Source organism: Scyliorhinus torazame, chromosome 14 (assembly GCF_047496885.1).
Source record: "Scyliorhinus torazame isolate Kashiwa2021f chromosome 14, sScyTor2.1, whole genome shotgun sequence".
In the NCBI taxonomy this organism is placed as follows: Eukaryota; Metazoa; Chordata; class Chondrichthyes; order Carcharhiniformes; family Scyliorhinidae; genus Scyliorhinus; species Scyliorhinus torazame.
Genome location: NC_092720.1, coordinates 217345263 through 217366432, shown reverse-complemented (window position 1 = coordinate 217366432; position 21170 = coordinate 217345263). Strand labels below are relative to the sequence as shown.

Genomic DNA, 21170 nt, shown 5'->3' with positions numbered 1-21170 from the left:
GAAGGTCTTAGCCACAAGGATTGAGGATTGTGTGCCGCCGATCATCCATGAAGACCAGACGGGGTTTGTGAAGGGGAGACAGTTGAACGCGAATGTGCGGAGGCTTTTGAACATTATCATGATGCCGGCGAGGGAGGTGGAGGCGGAGATAGTGGTGGCGATGGACGCTGAGAAAGCCTTCGATAGGGTAGAGTGGGGGTACCTGTGGGAGGTGCTGAAGAGGTTCGGGTTTGGGGAGGGGTTTGGGCTGTTGTATGAGGTCCCGATGGCAAGTGTGGCCACAAACAGGAGGAGGTCCGAGTACTTTCGGTTGCACCGAGGGACGAGACAGGGGTGCCCCCTGTCCCCCCTGCTCTTCGCACTGGCGATTGAACCCCTGGCTATGGCACTGAGGGAGTCAAGGAACTGGAGGGGGTTGGTGCGGGGTGGGGAGGAGCACAGGGTGTCGCTTTATGCGGACGACCTGCTGCTGTATGTGGCGGACCCGGTGGGAGGAATGCCGGTGGTAATGAGGATTCTTAGGGAATTCGGGGACTTTACGGGGTACAAGCTCAACATGGGGAAGAGCGAGCTGTTTGTAGTTCATCCAGGGGACCAGGAGAGGGGGATTGGCGAGCTCCCACTAAAAAAGGCGGAGAGGGGCTTCAGGTATTTGAAGGTCCAGGTGGCCAGGAGCTAGGGGGCTCTGCAAAGGCTTAATTTTACAAGGCTGATGGAGCAAATGGAGGAGGAGTTCAAGAGACTGTCCTGGGCGGATCGGGTGCAGTCAATCAAAATGACGGTGCTCCCAAGGTTTTTGTTCCTGTTCCAGTGCCTCCCCGTGTTTATCCCGAAGGCTTTTTTCAGGCAGGTTAACAGGAGTATAATGGGGTTTGTGTGGGCGCGAGGGACTCCGAGGGTGAGAAGGGTGTTCCTGGAGCGGAGTAGAGATAGGGGGGGACTGGCGCTGCCCAACCTCTGTGGGTACTACTGGGCCGCCAATGCGACGATGGTGCGCAAGTAGATGATGGATGGGGAGGGGGCTGCATGGAAGAGGCTGGAGACGGCGTCCTGTGTGGGTACGAGTCTGGGCGCGCTGGCAACGGCGCCGCTGCCACTCCCTCCAAGGAGGTATACCACGAGCCCGGTGGTGGCGGCTGCCCTCAAAGTTTGAGGGCAATGGAGGCGGCACAGGGGGGAAGTTGGGGCCTCAGCATGGACCCCATTACGGGAGAACCACCGGTTCACCCCAGGAAGAACAGGTGGAGGGTTTTCGGGGTGGCACAGGGCAGGGAAAAGAAAGTTGGGGGACCTATTTGTGGATGGGAAGTTTACGATCCTGGGTGAGCTGGAGGAGAAGTACGGGCTCCCCCCAGGGAACACCTTCAGGTACTTACAGGTAAGGGCATTTGCCAGACGGCAGGTGGTGGAATTCCCGCGGCTACTGCCACACCCAGTACAGGACATGGTGCTCTCGGAGGGGTGGGTGGGAGTGGAAAGATCTCGGAAACTTACCAGGTGATGCAGGAGGAGGAGGTGGGAGAGGAGATCGAAGAGGGGACGTGGGCAGATGCCCTGGGGAGGGTGAATTCTTCCTCTTCGTGCGCGAGGCTCAGCCTCATACAGTTTAAGGTGCTGCACAGGGCACACATGACTGGGACAAGGATGAGCCGGTTTTTTGGGGGTGAGGATAGGTGTGTTAGGTGCTCAGGGAGCCCAGCAAATCACACCCATATGTTCTGGGCATGCCCAGCGCTGGAGGAATTTTGGAAGGGCGTAGCGAGGACGGTGTCGAGGGTGGTCGGATCCAGGGTCAAACCGGGCTGGGGGCTCGCAATATTTGGAGTGGCAGAGGAGCCGGGAGTGCAGGAGGCGAAAGGGGCCGGAATTCTGGCCTTTGCGCCCCTGGTAGCCCGGCGAAAGATTCTTCTTCAGTGGAAGGATGCGAGGCCCCCAAGCGTGGAATCCTGGATCAGCGATATGGCAGGGTTCATTAAATTGGAGAGGGTGAAATTCGCCTTGAGAGGGTCGGTACAAGGGTTCTTTAGGCGGTGGCAACCGTTCTTAGACTTCCTGGCAGAACAATAGACATTGGTCAATGGCAGCAGCAGCTCGGGGTGGGGGGGTTTACTTTATTATTGTTTTTGTTATTTACACTGAAGGGTCTGAAGGGGTGTATATACCTGTTGTGTTAAGTCGGGGTGTTAATGTTAATTTATTATTTATGTACAAGGGGGGGAGGGTATGGGGGTTTGCTTTTCTAGATTGTGTTTTGTACTTAACCCTGTTGGGTTCCTTTTTTTTTCTTATTCGGTTGTTGATATTTTATGAAAACCTTTAATAAAAATTATTTACAAATAAAAGTGAATGGCGAGCATGACCTGATGTCCAACCTTAAACTCAGTCGCATTCACTGTCTTGTCGAAACAGGCCTTGCTCTGTTTCTTCCTTGTGCCTAATCTTACTGCGGCTGCTAGCTGAGCCGTTTTTACATTTTTGACTCACTGTTTCACTGCGTTCTCATGTGTGAGGGCCGTCACTTCGAGGCTGGTCAAGTCAAGTCCTAATAAAAATTCTGTGCCTTTCATAGAATCATAGAATTTACTGTGCAGAAGGAGGCCATTCGGCCCATCGAGGCGTCCGGTCATGAGAGTGTGTGGGGTGTATCCTGTGGATGTCGAAACTGTATTTCTCAAAAAAGGGAGGACTGAATCCCAAGTGGTGTTGTTTCGTTGGACCATTTTTCTGAGGGTTGCTTTGAGGGTCTGATTCATTCACTCCACGATACCATTTGACTGGGGGTGGTATGCGATGTGGAATTTTTGGGTAATGCCAAATATCGTGAGGACATTCTTCATGACACTTCCCGTAAAATGGGAACCTTGGTCGGATTCAATGCTGCGGGGGAGTCCCCATCTCGTAAAGATGTGGTGGGTTAAGATCTTGGCTGTGGTCTATGTCGCGTTGGTTCTGGATAGGAATGCCTCTACCCATTTTGTAAAAGTGTCTATGACGACTAATACGTACTTGTAACATTTCCTGCAAGGGGGCAATTGTCCTATAAAATCAATCTGGAGGTTAGTCCAGGGGCCATTAACGGAGCGGGTGTGGCTAAGTTGAGCTTTCTTTGCAAATCTGTCCGGATTGTTTTGGGCACAGATAAGGCAATTTTCAACAAAGTGCATAACGTCTTCTTTTAAACTTGGCCATCAACAGAGCTGCCTGAGGTGGGCTGTAGTGGGATCAATTCCCTGATGCCCATGACTGTCATGGAACAAACAAATAAGCTGATTCCTGTCCTGCTCAGGAACCACATAAAAGGTGTCTTTTAGGACCACACCGTCATGTGTGGTTAGTGCATTTTAAAATCTAACGCAAGGTGCTGGAAATTTTCCTTTCAAAATTTCCCTGAGATTGCTATCTTGCTTCTGGGCCTGCAGTAAATTCTCGATATTAGTCTATGAGACCTGAACTGCATTCACTGGGGCGCTTTCGGGGGGTGTCCAAAAATATCCATGCCTGGAACCTGCTTTAGCCAGTGCGTCGGCTTTTACATTTCCAGGTGGGGAGGAACGGTGGTGACTTCGAACTTTAACAATTACAAATGTCCTGTCCTGTGCTTTCTCTAAAATGTGGCAGATCAATGGGGCTGAAGGGAGGGGTTTTCTGTCTGCGGAAACAAATCCTCTTGCTTTCCACAGGGGTAGGAATTCTATAAGGCTATTGCAGAGATAGAGGCTGTCCGAGTATATGTCTGCTGGGCTGGGGAAGGAATCTGGGTGATCCACAATGTATGCAACAGGTGCTAGTTCTGCCGCCTGCGCGCCTAAGTGTCCTGGTAGTTTTAAGGAGATTTCTTCTAGGGCGCGTCCCTGCGCGTCCTCTACATAAACGCCACATCCTGTAATGCGCTTCCCGTCTAATACTGTGGAAGATCCATCCACAAATATCCTCAAAGGTGCGCACGTGTCTGTGTGCTGGGGGCTCTGGGGTGAACTACCTATCTTTCTGGGGGGTGTTTTTGCGATAAAGGGGCCTGTGTTGTGGTGCGGTGAGATGATTTCACAATCGTGGGGGGTGCCTGGGTACTGAAGTTTGTCGGCTAGGAAAGTGTGGGTCTTGGTCCTTTTAACAGTGATGTCCTGTCCCTGCAAAAGAAGGGTCCACCTGGCTGCTCTAATCTGGCTTACTGTACCGTCCTTAAGTCGTCTGTCTAGTAAAGGTTGGGTAGGGGTGTGTTCCGTGAGGATTGTGATGGAGTTTAGTCCGGTGATGTATGAAAAATACTGAACCTCCCAGAAAACTGCGAGCAGGTGCCTTTCACAGGCTGAAAATCCCTGCTCCACAGGATCTAAAACTCTGGAGACGTAAGCCACAGGTCTTAATTGTTCGTCCCGTTCCTGGAGGAGCACGGCCGAAAGGGTGCGGCCTGTGCTCGCTTATCTCTATAGCATAGGGGGAAAGCGGGTCTGGAACCTATAGTGCGGGGGCTGCAATGAGAGCTCTTTTCAAAGCATCCACAGCATCCGTATGCTGCGGAAGCCATTCCCAAGGGGCTCCTTTCTTTTGGAGTTCCGAGAGGGGCGCTGCCTTGCTGGCGAAACCGTCAATATGGTTTCGGCAGTAGCCAACCAGTCCTAAAAACGACCGGAGGGCTGAAACATTCTGGGGAAGGGGCAATTTGACAATTGAGTCAATTCTTTTATGCTCGATCTCGCGTTTACCATGCATGATGATCGTACCCAAATACATCATTTTGTTTTCCAAAATTTGGGCCTTTTTGGGGTTTACTTTGCATCCAATTTGCTGTAGGAGTTCCAGGAGTTCGGCCAGAAGCTCGATGTGCTCTGCCTTGGTGTCTGTCTGCAGTAATAGGTCGTCCGCATACTGCACCAGACATGCGGGGCAAGAAAATGTTGATAATCCATTTGCCAGCTGTCGGTGGAAAATGGAGGGGGAGTTGTGGAATCCTTGTGGCAGGCATGTCCATGTGTACTGCTGACCTTTAAAAGTGAAGGCAAATTTGTATTGGCATGCTTTTGCCAATGGAATGGACCAGAATCCATTACTGATGTCCAAAACCGTAAAATATCGTGAGTTGAGTCCCTGTTTGAGCATCGTCTCGGGATTTGTGGCTACCGTGGGGGCTGCTGCGGGGGTGACTTTGTTGAGTTCCCGGTAATCGCTGGTCAATCGCCATGATCCATTGGGCTTTCTCACTGGCTAAATCGGGGCATTATTAGTAGAGTCTACCGATCTAAGTATGCCCTACTCCAATAAGCTATCGATAACTTTTGAGATTTCTCCCTCTGCCTCTTGGGGAAATCTGTATTGCATTTGGGGTCTCGGGTCAGGTCCTGTGATTTGAACGGAACCAGTCATCCGTCCACAGTCGTGCTTGTGGGTCGTGAATACTGTCCTGTGCTTCTGCAGAACTGCCCTAACCTGCTTGTCTGTGCTAATCGTGGTCGGGTCAAACCAGAAATCGCCGACTGTGCTAATCTTGTTTGCATACTCGCCTACTGTGAGCGTTGCGGGGGCTCTTGCGGATTTTGCCATTTTCCAGACACATTGGTTTACTGGATCAAATGAAAGGTGGTGGGAGTTCATAAAATCAATGCCCAAAATGTGTTCTGCTGTGTGGGGTAGATCGACAAAAACTATGGTGTGTCTTGTCGCAATATTGCCAATTTGAATGGGTACAGGGGCTGTGATGTGTCCCTGCTGTGAGTGGTCTGTGAAGCCGCTGAGGGTGATTGTGGCTGTAGTGGGCCACGTGTCTTTTTGGAACATGGTGCAGGAATTAATTGTGGTGTGGGACCCTCCTGTGTCCCAGAGAAATTCGATGGGTGTCTCCGTACTTTTGCTGCAACTACTGGTCGGCCGGACCTATCCCAAAGGGTGTCGCAGACCCAACTGGAGAAGCCCGAACACCGTCAGTCAGTTCCGTTAATGTCTGGTCTGAACGGGTGCTCACACTATGTATGGGCTCTGTCCTATTCTTATTCAGAGTGCCTGCCTGCTGGGCTCTCTGTAGCTTTCGTGGGGCATTGCATTCTCGTGCAAAGTGACCTAATTGTCCACAGTTGTAACACTCCTGTGGTATCTGTGGGGGGCTGTTCCTGCCTTCGTTCACCCATGCGGGGTTCTGGTGCGTCTTAACTGCGTGGATATCTGCCTCTGCCTGCTGTTCTTCGGGTTTCCTAATTGCGGGTTTGTGTTGGACAGATTGCTCCCAGGAGCGGGACAACCTTTTTAAAACCCACTTCTCATTGTGTGCTTCTTCTGAGGGGTCATAATTGGTACAGGCCTTTTGTCCTGCCTCTGTGGCATGGGAGATAAGGGTGCGGGTCCATTTGGCCATACCGTCTTGGGACAAATGGGCGCGGTCTAAATTGCCGAAAACGGCTGTAAAATTAATCCACAGGCGTCCAGCAAACGCTGTGGGATGTTTGTCTTTATCTGCCTGCACTTATTCAGGCCTTCTACCGGGTCTGCAAGGGTGCCTCTTCCTACATTCTGTGGGTCGGGAAGGGCTGCTACGACTGAAGGGTCTAAACTCAAACTGTGAGCTTCACGTGCTCACACTCATCCAGGCCGTACATGGTCGCCTGCTGCTTTACTCTAGCAAAGAAGTGGTGGGGGTCTGAGGTGGGCAGGAACCGTGTGATCTTTTTCCACGCGTCCCGTAATTGGGTCACGGTTAAGGGGATGGTGTAAAGGAATTCCGCGTCTCCTTCCGATGTGACTGTGCGGTGGGTAGTGACTGGATTCATGGGTGCCTGATCTATCTGCTCTGTGGGGGGTTGGGTGCTTTTCTCCTTTGGGGCTTTTCTTGCGCACATGTTCCCTGAACATACCTATGCACGGTTTCATTTAATTCTTGCCAATCAGGGCCGTCTTCCTCATCTAATTGGGATCCAAAGGTGCTCTGAAACCCATTTTGAACCGAAAGCAAAGATTGCAGTTCCGCAATCTGCTTCCTGCATGATCTAATGAGCTTTGTCTGTGCTCCATGGTAGCAGCATGGAGTGCTCTTAACGCTGCTTTTAAATCACTGCACTGCCTTTGCAATGCCTCTACCTGTTTCTCTGTCTCTTCTCTTACCAGGACTTGCATGTCCTGATAGGCCTTTTCGTACTGGGTTTGGAAGCTGCTCAGATGCGCTAGACAAGACTGGTGTGCCCGCTTGGCATCATCCACCTCTACGTCCTTTGCTGCCAACTTCCTTCTTAATTCTATATTCTTTTTCTCGATCTCGCTAACATCGACCTTGCCCATTCGATATGTCTCCTCTATCTCTTTGCGGAGCATCCGAACGACCTCCTCTGTGCCTCGCAATTGTGCTAAACAGGACACAATTGCCATCGGCTTGCAAGCTTTTCCCAAGCTTTTCTTATGGATCTCTGACAGGTTCTCCCACCAAGTATGTTCTATACTCCCGGGCCCTGTTTCCTTATTATCACAGAATTCACTCCAAAGGGGCCATCCCTTCCCTTTGCGATATTTCCTGATCGCTTCTTCCCAAACGGAACACTGTCCTACTCTGCTGCTGGTCGCTGCGACCACAAATTCTTCAGGGTTCATGAGGCGTTGCATTGCCTGCATTGCCATCTTTCCTCTCTGAATACTCTCTTAAAATTTTGAACAAGGGGTACTAAGGCGGTGCTGTAATTACGGGTACGGCTTTTACTATTTTCCGGAATACAAACTCCCGACAGTTTTTCGCAACAAGAATCTATCAGTTTTACCTTATAGCCCTGTTAGTTACGCAAGCATTAACACACTTCCGAATTATGAGGATTGAGCAGAACTGCTTGAACACTTGTGAATGTTTCTGTTCCCAATTGGATTCTAATTCAAATTTTTGGGTTCTCCCGGAGTGGTTCAGCCACTTCTAAGTCGGGTCCCGTCAGGATGTCACCAGTAATATGTTGCTACCTTTGGTTGGCTCTTAATTCATTGCCCGTTGGGCATTACTGAATTTGCTCTGTTTCTATAACTTTTGCTCTAGAGTCGCCAGGTATCTTTATGATACCGCCACAAGGTTCAAGTTCAAGTGCTGATCAATAACTCAACACACCAATTAGTAAGATTCAAATCAAAACACATTTATTATACACAGTAAATCACTACTCATGCAGAAACTCTACTTTCTAGACTAAACTCAATACTAAAAGGCCTATACTTAGCTTCGGAACTGGCCCACCAGGTCAGGGAACAAATGGCCTTTTGTTCGATCTGAGTTTGCAGGATTCAAAAGCTGGTATGGACTGGTAGCTAGGAGCGCCTATCTCGTAGCATTGACTGGAGACTTACTTGGTTGATGCGGCAGCTTAGGCAGTTCACTCTCAAGGGTTATTCGAGTTGCTGAGTGACCCTGCCAAGAAGACCGATTTGAACTACTTTATAGTCCCCAGGGGCTTCCCGCCCTTCGGGGCGGACCCCGTACCTGGTTCCAAGTGATTGGACTGTGTTCTGATCACTTGGATCGATTTCTCCAATACTGGAGTTGTTCCCTGATTGCTGGGCGGTACCTGTGCGTCCGTTGGCCTTCCTTTGCCTTGGCTACTGCTGGCGTCGAGGAGTCTGGCTTGGCCTTATTCACCTTAAGTGTTTCAATTGTTTCCGGGGATCGCTCATTAATATGCAGATGGCTGCTGGTTTCAGTGCTGTCTGGGCTTTTGCAAGTTCTAATACACAGGATTTCTGCACTTGCTAGTTTTTGTCTGTGTTGGCTGAATTTCCCTGTAGTCTTTGCGGTTCTCCATTTTAAGTCGGGAAGTGGCCAACCCAGGTGGCTACACCTCGGTCAGTAACCTCTCCTAAGTTATACTTCTTCTTAACGTTTCTCCTAATTTTCCTTGTCGTTGAACCCATATCTCTCGAGTGGGCAGCACGGTAGCCTTGTGGATAGCACAATTGCTTCACAGCTCCAGGGTCCCAGGTTCGATTCCGGCTTGGGTCAGTCTGTGCGGAGTCTGCACATCCTCCCCGTGTGTGCATGGGTTTCCTCCGGGTGCTCCGGTTTCCTCCCACAGTCCAAAGATGTGCAGGTTAGGTGGATTGGCCATGATAAATTGCCCTTAGTGTCCAAAATTGCCCTTAGTGTTGGGTGGGGTTACTGGGTTATGGGGATAGGGTGGAGGTGTTGACCTTGGGTAGGGTGCTCTTTCCAAGAGCCGGTGCAGACTCGATGGGTCGAATGGCCTCCTTCTGCACTGTAAATTCTATGATCTTCATGTAACAACCTGCCACGTCGCTGACCATTAATTTTTTTACTTCCCGTTTCATTCCTTTTAGTATTACTGGTCCTATTCACTGAGCTCCCCTCAGTCACTGTACCTTGTACTGTCGCCCTTTTTGATTTTTGACTATGGCTTCTCTGCCTTACACTTTCCCCCTTACTGCCTTTTGTTTCTGTCCCTGTTTTACTACCTTCCAACTTCCTGCATTGGTTCCCATCCCCCTGCCACATTAGTTTAAACCCTCCCCAACAGCTCTAGCAAACCCCCCCCCCCCCAGGACATCGGTTCCAGTCCTGCCCAGGTGCAGACCGTCCGGTTTGTACTGGTCCTATCTCCCCCAGAACCGGTTCCAATGCCCCAGGAATTTGAATCCCTCCCTCTTGCACCATCTCTCGAGCCACGCATTCATCCTATCTATCCTGACAGTCCTACTCTGACTAGCTCGTGGCACTGGTAGCAATCCTGACATTACTACCTTTGAGGTCCTACTTATTAGTTTAACTCCTAACGCCCTGAATTCAGCTTGTCGGACCTCGTCCCATTTTCTACCTATATCATTGGGGCCTATGTGCACCACGACAGCTGGCTGTTCACCCTCCCCTCCCCAGAATGTCCTGCAGCCGCTCCGAGACATCCTTGACCCTTGCACCAGGGAGGCAACATACCATCCTAGAGTCTCGATTGCGTACGCAGAACCGCCTGTCTATTCCCCTTACGATTGAGTCCCCTATCACTATAGCCCTGCCATTCGTCTTCCTGTCCAGCTGCACAGCAGAGCCAGCCACGGTGCCATGAACCTGGCTGCTGCTGCCTTCCCCTGGTGAGCCATCTCCCTCAACAGTATCCAAAGCGGTATATCTGTTTTGCAGGGAGATGGCCGCAGGGGACACCTGCACTGCCTTCCTACTCTTGCTCTGTCTTTTGGTCACCAATTTTCTATCTTCCTCAGTAACTTTTACCTGCGGTGTGACCAACTCGCTAAACGTGCTATCCACGACGTCCTCAGCATCGTGGATGCTCCAAAGTGAGTCCATCTGCAGCTCCAGAGCCATCAAACTGTCTAACAGGAGCTGCAACTGGACACACTTCTTGCACGTGAAGGAGCCAGGGACAGTGGATGTGTCCCTGAGCTCCCACATCGCACACGAGGAGCGTGACACGGGCCTGAGATCTCCTGCCATGTCTTAAACCTTAGGTTAACTTATACAACTACAATTCCAAAAAACGAAAGAAAAAAATAAATAGGCGATGAACAGAAAAACTCTTTTACCAGTCACTGACCAGGGATTAAAAAGCACCTCCTACCCCCAAGCTTCGAATTCCCACCTAGATTCAAATTCCCAAACTCACTCTTTGCTGTCTCACTCTGGCTGTGTCCTCTCTGGCTCACTGGGAGAACTCACTCTATTAGAAGAGCTCGCTCTATGAGAATCATCGAGTTTTAAAGCATGGAAAAAGGCCTCTCGGCCCATTGCGTCCAAGCAGACTATCACGCACTTAACTATTCAAATACTTATTTCCAGCACAGTAGCCTTGTATGTTGAGGTATTTCAAGTGCTAAATTCAAGAGCTCCATTGGTAGAATGGACTGGTCTCTTTCCAATAACTATATAATGGTCTGTAACTGATTAGATTTTACTTCAGTCGGGTTTCTGTTAAAGTACATCATTGTCAGGTGTGCTTCCACTTGTCATTGTGTGCTGAATAATTGCCCAGGCCCTGAAATCCCAGTGGGGGTATCAATGTGTCATTTAAGATGTTTAAATTGCAATAGTTAACTCGTGTCCTTTGAAAACAATTAGCTGATTCTGCCTCCCATATCCCTCGTGTCCAGTGTTATTGAAAACATGGAGGACATTGAACACGTAACAGATTTGATTGCTGAATGTAATCAATCACTGACTGACCCTGAGCTTCCACAAAACCAGCCTCCAGTAAAGGCAGCAACATTTTGCAGTTTTAATGTAGCTCGCTCCTGTCCCTGACATTCCTGTCTGCTCCCACCTAAAGCTGCCTCCTTATTCGAGCGGGAAATAGTATTGGAACCGACTCACTATATGGGAATTCCCAAGACTGCAGGATTTGGGACAGGAGAGGTTACTGACCGAGGTGTAGCCCTGCCTTCTCAACCTCGCCCCTGGCCTGAGGTGTGTCGATCCTCAGGTTAAATCATCACCAGTCAGCTCTCCCCCTCAAAAGGGGAAAGTAGCCTATGGTCATCTGGGACTATAGCAACTTTACTTGAATCTTCAGTTCACTCACCTGTGTGTAGACTTCAACACAAGGTCAATCCAGTTTTTCAGGGGGAGGAATAGGCCAAACTGCTAACTACCTGGACATACTCTGTCTCCTTTTCTCCTAAGAAGATAGTTTGTTTCCTACACATTTTGAAGAGCTTGCAGTACATAAGTACAAGGAACAGTACGGCACAGGAACAGGCTCTTTGGCCCTCTAAGCCTGCGCCGACTAGGCCGCCCATCTAACCTGTAACATTCGACACTTCCAGCATCCATATCCCTCTATTCCCACCCAGACGTAGCAGTAGACCGCATTTGATCAAGAAGATTGAGGATCGCTGATTGGGCGACGTTTAATCTTGGACCACTGTAACTTGAAATCATAATATTTGTACTTAATTAATTGAACAAAAAGTTTGGACAATCCCAGACGCAGTCACCGGAGTGGATTAAAATGCATTTCGATATCAAACTGTTAATATGCAGCTGTGATTAAAACTGGATTTTTAAAAAATTCATTGCTGGCCAACATTTATTGTCCAGCCCTCATTGCCCCGGAATTAAGTAGCTTTCTGGGCCAGATAAGAAGGCATTTCAGAGTCAACCACATTCCTGTGAATCTGAGCACACAAGGATGTCAGATTTCCTTTCCTTAAGGAGCACTAAGTGAACCAGATGGTTTTTCTCCATGGTTTCATGGTCATTGTTAGACCTTTTTTTAAAATTTAGAGTACCCAATTTTTTTTCCAATTAAGGGGCAATTTCGAACACAGAACATAGAAAATACAGCACAGAACAGGCCCTTCGGCCCACGATGTTGTGCCGAACCTTTGTCCTAGATTAATCATAGATTATCATTGAATTTACAGTGCAGAAGGAGGCCATTCGGCCCTTTGAGTCTGCACCGGCTCCTGGAAAGAGCACCCTACCCAAACTCAACACCTCCACCCAACACCAAGGGCAATTTTGGACATTAAGGGCAATTTATCATTGGCCAATTCACCTAACCTGCACATCTTTGGACTGTGGGAGGAAACCGCAGCACCCGGAGGAAACCCACGCAGACACGGGGAGGACGTGCAGACTCCGCACAGACAGTGACCCAAGCCGGAATCGAACCTGGGACCCTGGAGCTGTGAAGCATTGTGCTATCCACAATGCTACCGTGCTGCCCTTAAGAACAAATAAATCTACACTATATCATTTTACCGTAATCCATGTACCTATCCAATAGCTGCTTGAAGGTCCCTAATGTTTCCGACTCAACTACTTCCACAGGCAGTGCATTCCATGCCCCCACTACTCTCTGGGTAAAGAACCTACCTCTGATATCCCTCCTATATCTTCCACCTTTCACCTTAAATTTATGTCCCCTTGTAATGGTTTGTTCCACCCGGGGAAAAAGTCTCTGACTGTCTACTCTATCTATTCCCCTGATCATCTTATAAACCTCTATCAAGTCACCCCTCATCCTTCTCCGTTCTAATGAGAAAAGGCCTAGCACCCTCAACCTTTCCTCGTAAGACCTACTCTCCATTCCAGGCAACATCCTGGTAAATCTTCTTTGCACCTTTTCCAAAGCTTCCACATCCTTCCTAAAATGAGGCGACCAGAACTGTACACAGTACTCCAAATGTGGCCTTACCAAAGTTTTGTACAGCTGTATCATCACCTCACGGCTCTTAAATTCAATCCCTCTGTTAATGAACGCGAGCACACCATAGGCCTTCTTCACAGCTCTATCCACTTGAGTGGCAACTTTCAAAGATGTATGAACATAGACCCCAAGATCTCTCTGCTCCTCCACATTGCCAAGAACTCTACCGTTAACCCTGTATTCCGCATTCATATTTGTCCTTCCAAAATGGACAACCTCACACTTTTCAGGGTTAAACTCCATCTGCCACTTCTCAGCCCAGCTCTGCATCCTATCTATGTCTCTTTGCAGCCGACAACAGCCCTCCTCACTATCCACAACTCCACCAATCTTCGTATCGTCTGCAAATTTACTGACCCACCCTTCAACTCCCTCATCCAAGTCATTAATGAAAATCACAAACAGCAGAGGACCCAGAACTGATCCCTGCGGTACGCCACTGGTAACTGGGATCCAGGCTGAATATTTACCATCCACCACCACTCTCTGACTTCTATCGGTTAGCCAGTTCGTTATCCAACTGGCCAAATTTCCCACTATCCCATGCCTCCTTACTTTCTGCATAAGCCTACCATGGGGAACCTTATCAAATGCCTTACTAAAATCCATGTACACTACATCCACTGCTTTACCTTCATCCACATGCTTGGTCACCTCCTCAAAGAATTCAATCAGACTTGTAAGGCAAGACCTACCCCTCACAAATCCGTGCTGACTATCCCTAATCAAGCAGTGTCTTTCCAGATGCTCAGAAATCCTATCCTTAAGTACCCTTTCCATTACTTTGCCTACCACCGAAGTAAGACTAACTGGCCTGTAATTCCCAGGGTTATCCCTAGTCCCTTTTTTGAACAGGGGCACGACATTCACCACTCTCCAATCCCCTGGTACCACCCCTGTTGACAGTGAGGACGAAAAGATCATTGCCAACGGCTCTGCAATTTCATCTCTTGCTTCCCATAGAATCCTTGGATATATCCCGTCAGGCCCGGGGGACTTGTCTATCCTCAAGTTTTTCAAAATGCCCAACACATCTTCCTTCCTAACAAGTATTTCCTCGAGCTTACCAATCTGTTTCACACTGTCCTCTCCAACAATATCGCCCCTCTCATTTGTAAATACAGAAGAAAAGTACTCGTTCAAGACCTCTCCTATCTCTTCAGACTCAATACACAATCTCCCGCTACTGTCCTTGATCGGACCTACCCTCGCTCTAGTCATTCTCATATTTCTCACATATGTGTAAAAGGCCTTGGGGTTTTCCTTGATCCTACCTGCCAAAGATTGTTCATGCCCTCTCTTAGCTCTCCTAATCCCTTTCTTCAGTTCCCTCCTGGCTATCTTGTATCCTTCCAATGCCCTGTCTGAATCTTGTTTCCTCAGCCTTACATAAGTCTCCTTTTTCCTCTTAACAAGACATTCAACCTCTCTTATCAACCATGGTTCCCTCACTCGACCATCTCTTCCCTGCCTGCCTCCCTTCCCTGGTTATTAGCGTGGCCAATCCACCTAACCTGGACATCTTTGGTTGTGGGTAAGGGGCATTTTGATAAATACATGAATAGGATGGGAATAGACGGATACGGACCCCGGAAGTGCATAAGATTTTAGTTTAGTGGGGCAGCATGGTCGGCGCAGGCCGAAGGGCCTGTTCCTGTGCTGTACCTTTGTTCTTTGTTCTTTGTGGGGCCGAAACCCACGCAAACACGGGGAGAATGTGCAAACTCCACACGGACAGCGACCCAGGGCCGGGATTCGAGCCCAGGTCCTCAGCGCCGTTGGCAGCACCGTAGCACAGTGGTTAGCACAGTTGCTTCACAGCTCCAGGGTCCCAGGTCCAATTCCCGGCTTGGGCCACTGTCTGTGCGGAGTCTGCGCGTCCTCCCCGTGTGTGCGTGGGTTTCCTCCGGGTGCTCCGGTTTCGGATGGGAGTGTGGGCTTGGGTAGGGTGTTCTTTCCAAGAGCTGGTGCAGACTTGATGGGCCGAATGGCACTGTAAATTCTATGAACCATTGAGCCACCTGCCGCCCCCATTGCATTTGATGCAAGACTTTTTATTGAATGCAAATTTCACCATCAGCCCTGGTGGGATTTGAACACAGGTCCCCAGAGCGTTACCCTGGCCACTGCCATTACTTCCCCCTAAAGAAACTGCACTGAGCTAGTGTTGAAGTCTACACAAATTTCCTTTTGTCAATACTGAATTTCTGTACATCTTAGACTTAAATGTTTTGGGCGATCACATTCGAACCCTGATGTTTTGCTGGATCAGATCCTTTCCTTGATTCACTGTGATGTAGCAAACCCTTCGAAATAGACAGAGCCGCTGAGTGTTGCAACATTTCAGCTTTTATTCCTGAATTGCCACACCCTCAGTAATTTGCTGTGATGATAATATATTTTACGATAAGGAGCCCAAATGGTGAAACCCAGTCTTCAAAGGTGTGTCCATGTGTCAGAGTGGAAATGTCACCACTATTACATTTTTACACCATACTTGAATATATAACAAACACTCCAATCCCTGTGAACAATGCTGTCTTTTGAAATCATCCTCCCACACGCATTCAGAAAAGTATCACAGGACAAAAGCAAGTGTTGTTGAGTAGCGCATAAATTATGCAAATTTCACACAGGCCACATTCTCGTCATTCGTGGGTGAAGAGGAAAAATATTCTTGGTTCTGCTGCTCCCTGTCATTTTAACTACTGAAATCGACAAACATTACCTGCAGTTTTCCCTCAGAGAATAGTCCATGGGAAGCACGGTAGCATTGTGGATAGCACAATTGCTTCACAGCTCCAGGGTCCCAGGTTCGATTCTGGCTTGGGTCACTGTCTGTGCAGAGTCTGCACATCCTCCCCGTGTGTGTGTGGGTTTCCTCTGGGTGCTCCGGTTTCCTCCCACAGTCCAAAGATGTGCAGGTTAGGTGGATTGGCCATGCTAAATTGCCCTTAGTGTCCAAAATTACCCTTAGTGTTGGTGGGGTTACTGGGTTATGGGGATAGGGTGGAGGTATCAAAGCGTGTCTTTTTGGGAATGGAGTTTGAAAACATTCATGTGTCAATCATCTGGCGGGGATTGTGAACAGAAATACATTGTCGATCGGTTGAGTGGCATCAGCCATTTGGTTTCCGAGTGGGGGGTGTTGAACTTTGAAAACTGTATAATTTGTGAAGCAAAGGGGGGAATAAAGGAGTGTTGTATCATGATCAAACTATTCACGTTTAAAAAATGTTTTTCCTTGACGTTAAAAACTAATCATCAGCCCTGAGCTTCTGTTCCCCCACATAAACGTTACAATCCTCTGAGCAAGGGTTCCACTCTGAAATCTTCCCATCCAGTCGCGACATTAAATGGATCGTAATACCAATCACTAACCGGCTGTGAAAGTTACAGAGGGACTAACATTTTATCCGTGTCCATCTGTTCCCAGCTCCAGTGACCTTCGACCCTAATACAGTCCATCCTAAGCTGCTCCTGTCTGAAGACCTGAGCACCGTGAGAGAGAGAGAGACACGACAGCAGCTCCTCGACAATCCGGAGAGATTTGTTCGCCACGCCTGTGTCCTGGGCTCAGAGGGATTCACATCAGGGAAACATTCCTGGGAGGTGGAGGTGGGAAACAGGACTGAGTGGATTGTGGGCGTGGCCAAGGAATCCATCAATAGGAAGGCGATTTTCACCCTGAATCCAGGTAACGGATTCTGGACAGTGAGACTGAAAGAAGAGAAAACTGTCTTGACTCGAGCCAAATCCTTAAAACACTCCGAGCTGAGGGTGAAGCCGAGAAAGATTCGAGTCTGTCTGGATTATGAGGGAGGGAAGGTTTCCTTTTATAACTCGGATAACAAATCCCATATCTACACTTTCACTGGAACATTCACTGAGAAACTCTATCCTTATTTCTGTTTATCTGTTACGAATGGGGATAAAAACACAGATCCACTGAAGATTTGTCCCCGGACAGTAACAATCCAGGGGGATGAGGGTTTTATCCCTTTATCCAAACAAAACAGTTTCTAAAAACCCAATAGCACCGGTAATCACAATGAATCTCCACAGTCTTGGCAAATCCCAATAACACCAATAATCACTGAAAAATACCCATTGAGTCTGGGAAAATACTAGCCAAAAGCACAAACATAATTGAGTATTCCCAATGCTGTTGCCCACTGGCAGGAGGGTTTGAGTGTTAAATCCTGTGCATAGAACATAGAACATACAGTGCAGAAGGAGGCCATTCGGCCCATCGAGTCTGCACCGACCCACTCAAGCCCTCACTTCCACGCTATCCCCATAACCCAATAACCCCTCCTCACCTTTTTGGACACTAAGGGCAATTTATCATGGCCAATCCACCTAACCTGCACGTCTTTGGACTGTGGGAGGAAACAGGAGCACCCAGAGGAAACCCACGCACACACAGGGAGAACGTGCAGACACCGTACAGACCGTGTCCCAGCGGGGAATCGTACCTGGGACCCCGGCGCTCTGAAGCCCACAGTGCTTGCCACTGTGCTACCCTGCTGCCCTGTAGGAAAATAAAGATCTGCGTTAACACTTTTTCATAATCAGAGTGTGGGAAAGGACAGGGAACATAAATTCTGAGACTGGCAGTCATGTGACATTGAGGATTTATAAATAGAGGACAGGAACCTGGGGGGAGAGCTGCAGCGAATCCTCCACAAAAGGAGCCTTGGTTGGTGTATTTCCCAGGATAGAGACCATCATCGTGATCACTGTGTCCTGTTAGGTTAGTCTGCCTTAAGGAAGGGATGTTGTACAATGCCCCCTTACTGCTGTGACATGTTGCTGCTTTACTGACATCTTTCTGCTCTGCCTCAAATAAAGCTTTGCTTCTATTAAACAAAACATGAACGTCTCTGATTCAATTGGACTGAGCGAATTATCTGTGTACAAGAGCCGGCGAAAAGTCATTAAGCTGAACGTGAACCTTCCCTCTCGCTCCACAGATGCTGCCTGACCTGCTGAGTGTTTCCAGTACGTTCGCATTTTTACAAGTGATTTGCTTTTGTGAATGGAAGGCTGTGACTAGCGGCATTCCACAGGGCCTTTGTTGTTCATGGTGTATGTTAATGATTTGGAAGAAAATGTAGCTGGTCTGATTGGTAAGTTCGTAGACGACACAAAAATTGGTGGAGTTGCGGATAGTGAAGAGGATTGTCAGAGGATGCTGCAGGATATAAACTGGTCTTGGGCGGTGTAGCACACAATGACTTACGAGAGAGACGAGAAGTGATGACGTCGATTGAGGCTTTATTAAGCGAGACTTGTCCCCAGCAGTTCAGCAACAGAATAAAGCGGCGGGGAGAAGCTCGAATTCTTATACTCCGCCTTCAGGGCGGAGCCAGGAGTCAACAGCCAACCAGGACCCGGGATCTGTCAGCCAATAGCATCACGGCTTCACAGTCCCACATGACCCCTAATACATACCACCACAGGCGGAGAAATGGCAAATGGAGTTTAATCCGGACAAGTGTGAGGTAATGCCCTTTGGAAGGTCCAATACATGTAGGAATTACACAATAAATGGTAGAACTCTTGCGAACACTGACAGGCAGAGAGATCTGGGCGTGCATGCCCACCGATCACTGAAAGTGGCAACGCATGTGGATAAGGTGGTCAAGAAGGCATACAGCATGCTGGCCTTCATCGGTCGGGGCATTGAATATAAAAATTGGCAAATCATGTTGCAGCTGTACATGACTTTAGTTAGGCCACAATTGGAATATTGTGTACAATTCTGGTCGCCACACTACCAGAAGGATGTGGATGCTTTGGAGAGGGTACAGAAGCGGTTTACTAGGATGTTGCCTGGTATGGAGGGCATTAGCTATGAGGAGAGGTTAGATAAACTCGGTCTGTTCTCACTGGAATGACGAAGGTTGAGAGGCGACCTGATAAGAGGTCTACAAGATTATGAGTGACATGGACAGAGTGGGTAGTCAGATGCTCTTTCCTAGGGTAGGAGTGTTAAGTACTAGGGAACATAAAGGGTCGGATTCTCCGACACCCCACCGGGTCGGAGAATCGCCGGGGGGGTGGCATGAATCCCGCCCCCGCCGGCTGCCGAATTCTCTGGTGCCGGAGATTTGGCGGGGGTGGGAATTACGCCACGCCGGTCGGCGGGCTCCCCCCGGCGATTCTCCGGCCCGCAATGGGTCGAAGTCCCACCCGTTCTATGCAGGTCCCGCCGGCGTAAATTGGAGTTGGTCCCTTACCGGCGGGACCTGGCGGCGCGGGCGGGCTCCGGGATCCTCGGGGGGGCGCAGGGTGATCTGGCCCCGGGGGGTGACCCCACAGTGGCCTGGACCCCGATCGGGGCCCATCGATCCGCAGGTGGGCCTGTGCTGTGGGGGCACTCTATTCCTACGCGCAGCCGTGTAAGCCTCCGCGATGGCAGGCGCGAAGGTGAACCCCCCCCCCCTGCGCATGCGCGGGGATAACGTCAGCAGCCGCTGATGCTCCCGCGCATGCGCGGACCCGCGCCGGCTGGCGGAGTCCCTTCGGCCCCGGCTGCCGCGGCGCCAAAGGCCTTCCATGCCGGCCGGGGGGCACCAACTACTCCAGGGCAGGCCTAGCCCCTGAAGGTGCGGAGGATTCCGCACCTTTGGGGCGGCCCGACACCGGAGTGGTTCCCGCCCCGCCGATTCCCGGAGAATCCCGCCCAAAGTGTATGGGGAAAGGTTTAGAACAGATGTGCGAGGTAGGTTTTTTACACAGAGGGTGGTGCCTGGGGAGGTGGTGGGAGCAGGTACGACAGGGGCATTTAAGGGGCATTTAGACAAATATATGAATAGGGTGGGAATGGAAGGATACGGACTCCGTAAGTGCAGACGGTTTTAGTTTAGACAGGTAGCCTTGTGGATAGCACAATTGCTTCACAGCTCCAGGATCCCAGGTTCGATTCCGGCTTGGGTCACTGTCTGTGCGGAGTCTGCACATCCTCCCCGTGTGTGCGTGGGTTTCCTCCGGGTGCTCCGGTTTCCTCCCACGGTCCAAAGATGTGCAGGTTAGGTGGATTGGCCATAATAAATTGCCCTTAGTGTCCAAAATTGCCCTTAGTGTTGGGTGGGGTTACTGGGTTATGGGGATAGGGTGGCGGTGTTGACCTTGGGTAGGGTGCTCTTTCCAAGAGCCGGTGCAGACTCAATGGGCCGAATGGCCTCCTTCTGCACTGTAAATTCTATGAGGTACCATGGGCGGCGCAGGCTTGGAGGGCCGAAGGGCCTGTTCCTGGGCTGTTTTGTTCTTTGTTCTTTGTACACAGATTCTCCAGTGGCTATTCCTCTTCAGTTCTTATTATGCGCTCCCCATTTAAATTTATCCTTTCACATGACCCAAGTGGAAGACTTTGTGCTTGCTCATGGTAAGCTCTGCGCCGTAGTTTTATCCTTTTGCTTAATTTATCTCTCTCCCTTCGAAGCTTCTTGTTTCCATCTGCACTCCTTACTGCGCCTCCCAATTTAGTGCCATCGGAAAACCGGGATGTAGAGTTCTGTATTGTTTCGGCTCAATCATTGATACATAGGGTGAAAAGCTGAGGTCCCAGAATGGACCAGTTACATTACATTGAGAAAAGAAGACTCGACGGGAGTTTCTGGCCATTCCCGCCACCAGGGCTTCTGGTCCTACCGAAGTCGACCCCCCCCCCCCCGCCCCCCCACCCCACCCAGCGATGCATTCCCCGGCAGCGATGAGGAGGAGCCTTGCAGTTACTGCAGTACGGAAAGATGATATCTTGGAGGGGCATCAAATGAAGCTTTGTGGGTAGAGCTTAGGACTGCCACATTACTCGGTGTTTATTATAGACCCCCAGATAGTCAGCGGGAAATTGAGCAATTATGTGTGCAATTCGCGGAAGGGCTTAAAAATAATAAGAGGGGAATTATCTTAGGTGATTTCAACTTCCCCAAAATTAATTGGGTTAGTCTTCGTGTTAAGGGCTTAGATGGAGTAGAGTTCTTAAAACGTATACAGGAGAACCTTTTAGCTCAATGTATAGAGGGTCGAACAAGGGAAGGT

The 21170-nt window shown here is 49.4% G+C and overlaps 1 protein-coding gene across 1 annotated transcript in view; it reads left to right on the top strand.

Moving 5' to 3' along the window:
• Window positions 1–17996, top strand: part of LOC140389162 (E3 ubiquitin-protein ligase TRIM39-like) — a 71565-nt gene extending 53569 nt beyond the window's left edge. Inside the window, exon 11 of the mRNA XM_072473322.1 lies at window positions 16558–17996. Within this exon, the coding sequence (XP_072329423.1) occupies window positions 16558–17147 (590 nt within the window). The 3' untranslated portion in view covers window positions 17148–17996. The remainder of the gene's footprint in view (window positions 1–16557) is intronic.
• Window positions 17997–21170: the final 3174 nt, after the last annotated feature.